At 36.8% G+C, this 7,099-nt stretch overlaps 1 protein-coding gene across 1 annotated transcript; it reads left to right on the top strand.

The window, feature by feature from the left end:
- The first annotated feature begins 4,450 nt into the window (after positions 1 to 4,450).
- Positions 4,451 to 6,388, top strand: LOC113284504 (DELLA protein GAIP-like). Its single transcript, XM_026533993.1, has one exon. The coding sequence runs from the start codon at positions 4,640 to 4,642 to the stop codon at positions 6,251 to 6,253; it is 1,614 nt and encodes a 537-aa protein (XP_026389778.1). The 5' UTR covers positions 4,451 to 4,639; the 3' UTR covers positions 6,254 to 6,388.
- The last annotated feature ends 711 nt before the right edge of the window (positions 6,389 to 7,099 follow it).

Genomic DNA, 7,099 nt, shown 5'->3' with positions numbered 1-7,099 from the left:
TGGACTACACCGTATCCTCACCACTCCTAGTTCTTTATCTTCCCTTCTCTCCTCTAGTCCTCTCCTACTTTTCACTCTAGGGCTCACTAGAATCACTTCGAACCCTGAAAACAATCCCTCGGGCCTCGATGAACCTTTCTCTTCTTGCTTGAAGAGAAGGTGTAAAACCCTTAGTTCATCATCCTCATCAATTCATCAGCATTAATGTCGTCTTCTTCTTCTGATTATCTCGCAGCTCTTTTTGAATTTGTGTCGTCTCATAAACTATCAGGGATTACTCTTTACGCCATACCGATAGGGATTTTTCTCATCAATGTCATTTTGAATCTCTGGATATCTTACATTATATCTCCAAACAAAAACGAGATAAGAATTTTGACTACTTTCATTGTTTTTTATACAGTTGATATTGTTATTAGGGTGTTTTTTAAATTCTGAATTTGAGTTTTGAATTCATAGATTTTTTTTTATTATTATTTTTTTTTTCTTGTTGTTGATAGGCAATGGATGAAAGAAATGAATTAGCGGTTGAAGTGTCTGCGATATATTGGAATGATAGAGATGGGTGGAGTAAGAAAATGATAGAAAAGAAAAGAGAGAAGATTGCTGCATTGGACAAGAAGATTGATAGGCTTCAAAATTGGTATATGGTTTTTCATTTCTTGTCTCTGTTTCTATCTTATGGGGGTTTATGCATTGCTTTACTGATTGCAAAAAATTATCACATCACTAATTAGGCTTCTCCAGGTTATTATGAAGAAATGAAATGAACCCTTTGTAAATATGGATTAGAATCATTAGATATATATGGAGATAGACTCCTTCGTTAGCTATTATGGGTTTGTTTTGAAAAGTGTTTTGGTAACTTCTAAACTAGAGGTATTATCTTGCTGTGAATATGTAACGAGAATGCTCTCTTTATATCATCTAGTTTATCTTACATGAATGAGGCATCATTGATTGTTTGAATTTCATTTGTAGCTTTGTCTATATTCTGCTTGGTTCAAGTCTTGACTAGTGACTGTAATTGCCTTATTGTTAATAAACCATTGGGTGCTGAGTTTGGTTAGTTAAATGATGATTGTAAAGTCTGATCAAGTTAAAATGTTGATTTCTCCTGATTCCTTCATGTCGAAACTAGTGAGTCAAAGATGATAGAAGCATAGAGCAATATGATAAGTTATCATTGAAAACTGCGTCATGAGAGAGATGAGATTAGAAGCTTGATATTTGATAGATTAGGTGTAGTAGTACCGAATGGAAGATGTTGGTCAATATATTACCACTTCAATGAACCCAAACATTGAACGATATACAATGGCACAAAAAGTTACTGCTTGACATACTAGGACTCTGACACAGCACTTTGGACTAAATGGGAACAAAGTCTTCACAACTCAAAACTTACAAAATAGAGCTGATGGAACCACTAAGATCACTGTTATCCCAGAATGAGAGGCTTTCAAGCACAATAAGGAGTGTTGGTACTTTGCAAATGAAAGTTATTATATTGAACATGCATCTTTAAGTTCTTTGATCTAATTTATTCTATTGTCTGATAAAAACAAAGAACATTACCCAACAAAAAATTGCAAAAATTAGTAGATACTTCTAATAATACCAATTTTTTATAACAGAAGAAACTTCTATCGTCAGATTAGAAACTTAGAATTTTAGCTTAATACATTTCTGGTGTTTTATCTATCACATAGTACAACTAGTGTCACCTTCGAGAAAAACATCGACATACATCTCTGAATGAAGAAACTGTTGCGTAATTGCAACATTAGTAATATGATTTATAACTGCAACATCAGAAAAAGTGAGAGTAAATATATTAGATTAAGTTAATAGAATCGACCAAAAATAAAGTCAAGTGGTGTGTGTAACATTTTGAAAATATTTCAAATATAGAACAAGACATGTACTGACCAGCTGAAGGTGAAATCTATACTGAACTAGCATGAGGTAGAGGAGCATGCTGTGTCTGCAATACTCCAAATTAGTATGAATTAGAAAAACATGTCCAGGAACACACTAACTTCAGCAGTATGTGGTCATGATTCTTAATACCTTGTAATGTCTGGAAAGCTTTGTATCGGCTTATGATCCAGTGGCTGTCGAACGCAAGAAAACCTTCCCGCAGTGTGATCATCAGTTATTGTCCCTCTTTTGCTATTTAGTGGTACAATTTCAACGTTAATTCTGAACGATAATAATGTACTTTTCTACTTACTGTTCCGAGATTGCTCGTTGTCTGGTTTTGGCTTTCAGTTGGGGTACATTTGCATTTTAGAGCTATCTTTCCTTTGTTTTATTTTTGCTTCTCTTTGTGATTCTGTGTGCTTTTCCAGCACTTTTCTTTCTTTCTTTCAATACTGGCGTACAAAAGAATGTTCACGTAATGGCGTACCTTTCAGCAGAATTACTTTTGCATAGACCATATGGCAATTTGTAAACTCATTTTTCTTTTTTGAATGAATGCAATTCATAGACTGGCGACTTGATTGGTTGATAGCACAGAAAATCTACTTGTTGTTTTGGGGTTTGACTCTGATTTTGCTAAATCCCATGGCTTGTTAATTTCTCATCATTGTTGTGCATTTCTTGCTGATACTTGTAATAGTGTTTGTTTTTCATCTTCACCCAAAGATATAGTATCCCAGTGGGATTCCATGAGAACCATTGTTGAGGATTTTAGTTGATAAAGTTGACCTCTGGAAAAAATCCAAACAGAATAAGAAACAAGTTACTACACTCCAAGTCCCTGACACCAGAACAATGCACTGAACAGAGCAAGCATTTAACTACTGAAAACCCACAAAACAAGTGATAGAACAAGTAAGACCACTCTTATCAACCCAGAAAGAGATATTTTCGAAGATGATCTGATTTATTGTTTTTTCTTATCTTTTTTATTCTCTATATTCCTACATCTAATTTATTTGTTAATTGTCATATATGGTGGAATGAGTTAAATTTTTAGTAAAAGTGCAGTACGTTATGAGAAATTCACTTTGGGTCCTACAAAAATTAGCATTCAAATGTCAAAAAAACTTACTGCCTCACTTATTCGATTCGCCCTATTTTAAAAAAGTGATTGTATCTGTTTTCCAGAAACGGAAAAAGTATGCACCATTCCTCATCATAGAGGGGTAGGGTAGGTAAAACATATGGGCAATGAAATCTCAATTCCCCCCCCCCCCCCCCCAGAAACGTTGAATTTTTTTATTTCCTTTTTCTTTTTAATTTGTGCAAATGACATTACTTGAACAATTAACTGAATTAACAGTGTCCTTGTGTAACTCCTTTCCTAGAGTTAAAAAAATTATCAGGCCATTGTGTACTAATATTAGTTTTTCTGGCAAATTTTGCTACACCATTTGTTAGATTTCCTGTGCTAATACTGCAAACAAATATCGTTGGGAAGTTAATAGCAAGTATTAACTGAAGCCTTACTTCATAAATCATTATCATAACACACTCAACTCAACCACTTGATAAGAAAAACTGACATAATTGCTATTTCTGAATTTTTTTTGCTAAACAAAATTATATAACAATGACCCATATTAACAACTATAGAATAAATGTTATTGTCCATCACTGAATCAATCAGAATTTTGAAAAAGATAAACTATAATAACAAATAAAATAAATTTGAATGTTATTGTCACTTTCTTATTCAATTACACCATCTGTAGCCTAGATAAGGGCATTAGGACCCCCCATCCCCATCCAATTGAGCAAATTTAGATTATTTTTAATCATGATTTGGACATTTTGATTAATATTTCCCAACCTACAGAGATGCCTAACCGAAACTGAAAAATGCCATCAACAAGTTTGAAATTCACAATAGTGTGTATAATAAGACTATTTTGTCTACAACATCAATTGCCGGAGCTCCTAATTTAAATCTTGTAGTAATGGTGTTGGAAACTAGTAAATGAAGTCTAACTAGTTGGTGGCACTCATAAAAAAAGTCCAGCAACTTTTAAGTACCCCCATGAAAAAACAGTGGTAGTTAATAGACTTGTAGTTTACCAATAATTCAACGCCCATAGAATATAATCCCAGAATTATTCTAATGGTACGTTAGTAAACATAACTTTAATCGACTGTGAAAACCATGAGCTACTGACCGTAGTAATTGAAAGTCAGATTATTCCTTTAAATACAGTTTTATTTTAAAAATGACTTTAAATTGATCGTGAAAATTATGGACTAATAAATATGACTTTAACAATAAGTGGGTTTATTCATTTTTCTCCGTCGATTAGTCATTTTTATTTTTGTACTTTATTACATATCGGAGAGTGACGCCCGAAGGGACTTCTGATACGTGCATATGCATCATGGGCATGCTGCATGCATGTCAAGTTGTCATGCATAAATTTGGCAAATCTTGATCATCCCCACCTTATTATAATCTCACTTGTCTTGGTGCTTCTATCATCAAAATCCCATCTTCCTATACACAACTCTAAACAGCACTCCACAGTCTCAATGTTATTATTATAATTCTCTTTCACATAATTTTCCTACCTTCTCTTCTCTGGATCCTCCTCTTCTCTCTATAAAAAAACATAGCCGGAAACTCCATTCTATTAGAAAAATTTTAGTCCCATCGCATGATATGGGGCCGTATGATTTAGGCATCTCAGTTGGAAGTAGCAACAACAACTCCGGCAGCAATTGTTTCCATAACGAGAAGTTGGTTACGCCGGATATCGATGGGTTGCTCGCTTCTGATGCGGTTCTCTACTCCATGCTTAACGAGTTGAATCAGTCCTTACCTAATTATAGTAGTGCATCTCATCATCATCATCATCTATCAAATTTATCAGCTGATCTAGAGCTTATAGACTCATTAATTCCAGCGCCTGAATCATTAGATCCGACAGCCGGTAACATCGTGTGGAGTGATCAGAACGGTATAAATCAGCAAGCTCAAGTTAATCAAGCATCACCACCGGCACAACAACATCAAATGACGACGACAAGCGTAGTTTCGCCGAAGAACGAGATTGAAATGTCATACGAATCATCAGAGAATGTGCAGGAACTCGGACTGGTTTCGGCGTCATCACCTGCAGAGGCTACGGAAGAAGAAGATCCTAGTATCAGGCTAGTACACTTGCTGATGACATGTGCAGAGGCAGTCCAACATGGCCACATCTCATTGGCTGCAGCTTTGATCGAAGAAATGCGTTATACATTGACACGTGTAAACACACTTTGTGGAATCGGAAAAGTGGCCGGATATTTCATTGATGCATTAGCTCGACGAGTTTATAGTCCATCTCAAGAAAGTTTCTTACCTGCAACCGAGTCAACTCAGGAGAACGAGTTCTTGTACCATCAATTTTATGAAGCTTGTCCGTTCCTAAAATTTGCTCATTTCACGGCGAATCAAGCAATCTTAGAAGCGTTTCAGGGTCATGATTATGTTCATGTGATAGATTTTAATCTAGTGCACGGTCTTCAGTGGCCGGCATTGATTCAAGCTCTAGCTCTACGTCCCGGTGGACCACCGGTTTTGAGACTAACCGGAATTGGTCCCCCATCAACAGACGGCAGTGACTCGCTTCGTGAAATCGGATTACGGATAGCCGAAGTAGCTTGGTCCGTCAATGTTAAATTCACCTTCCGAGGAGTGGCAGCGTCACGGCTCGACGATGTAAAGCCATGGATGCTGCAAGTTAAGCCATTTGAAGCCGTAGCTGTAAACTCAATAATGCAGCTCCATCGGTTACTAGGAACCGATTCAACTCGCGGATCACCACCGATTGACACAGTACTAAGTTGGATTCGAAGCTTAAACCCGAAGATTGTGACGGTTGTTGAACAAGAAGCGGACCATAATCAACCTGGATTCTTATCCCGGTTCACAGAAGCCTTGTACTATTATTCCACAATCTTTGACTCGTTAGATGCTTGTGGACTTCATCAAGAAAAAGCTTTTGCAGAGATGTACATACAAAAGGAAATATGCAATGTGCTGAGTTGCGAAGGTATAAGTCGGGTCGAACGTCATGAGCCGCTGATTAAATGGCGAAACAGACTCGTAGACGCAGGGTTCGGACCGTTACATCTCGGTTCAAATGCTTTGAAACAAGCAAGGATGTTGTTGACATTGTTTTCAGCTGAAGGCTATTCAGTGGAAGAAACTGAGGGTTTTCTGACATTGAATTGGCAAAGCAGGCCTCTCATTGCAGCTTCCGCTTGGCAGCCCTTCGCATCAGATTAGTCCGGCCACCACCGTACCACTGTCACTTACAATAAAACTTACATGTAATTACAGGATAGGAAAATGTCATGTTGATTCTGATTGGAACCTATACTGGGTTGTTATTTATCCTATGATGCTTATTTCATGTTGCAAAAGTCTGGCCTTCCCCCCAATATTTCAAAATGCCATCAAATTATTGCCTAAAGAAAAGCAATGCACTTGAGTTGAGAGGTGGATACTATGTCAGCAGTGCAAGTTTAGTCAAGAATAGACTAACTTGTGATATATGGATCCTATGAGTGAGGTGACTGACCTTTTGCAATTTTCTTTCATTACTTTTAAGAGGTCTCAGTCTCTTTTTTAATTGATTGTGGTTCAGTGACTCGCCAAAGATTCTTAGACTACTTTTTTACTTTTCGGTCGCTGCTACAAGAGGGTACCAAATTCCGGGGATGTCAGTTGATGGATCCAGTAATCAGGATTATTTTGTTTTATATAAGTATGGACCGGTCGGTAAACCCATGGGTTAATATTCCTACCGCGATGATGCATTATATGGACCCAAGAATTGCAAATTTGTCTACGGTCCCAAAGGGTGAAACAACAAACACTATATAATGGTGACTGGTGAGAAGTATGAAACATGGGATAATAGTACAATGTTTGGCAAATGATAGAATGCAAGCTTATTGCCAGCATTTCTGAGCCATGGTGGGATCCAATGCCGTATTTCACTATTAGATTCTTCTTCACCCCTTGAAATTCATTCAAGTCTGAATTTAAATCTAGTTGCGCAGTGTTATGGCTTTTACCAAATATGCTTACAGGATGTTTAACAGCCAAACTGCTTTTGCTTTTCACAGA

Source organism: Papaver somniferum, chromosome 5 (assembly GCF_003573695.1).
Source record: "Papaver somniferum cultivar HN1 chromosome 5, ASM357369v1, whole genome shotgun sequence".
Taxonomy (NCBI): domain Eukaryota; kingdom Viridiplantae; phylum Streptophyta; class Magnoliopsida; order Ranunculales; family Papaveraceae; genus Papaver; species Papaver somniferum.
Note: the sequence above shows the minus strand (reverse complement) of the source record. Positions and strands in the feature narration are given on the sequence as shown.

What these genes read in the sequence shown, in the direction of transcription:
- LOC113284504 (XM_026533993.1), top strand. Translation starts at nt 4,640, where the DNA reads ATGGGGCCGTATGATTTAGGCATCTCAGTTGGAAGTAGCAACAACAAC.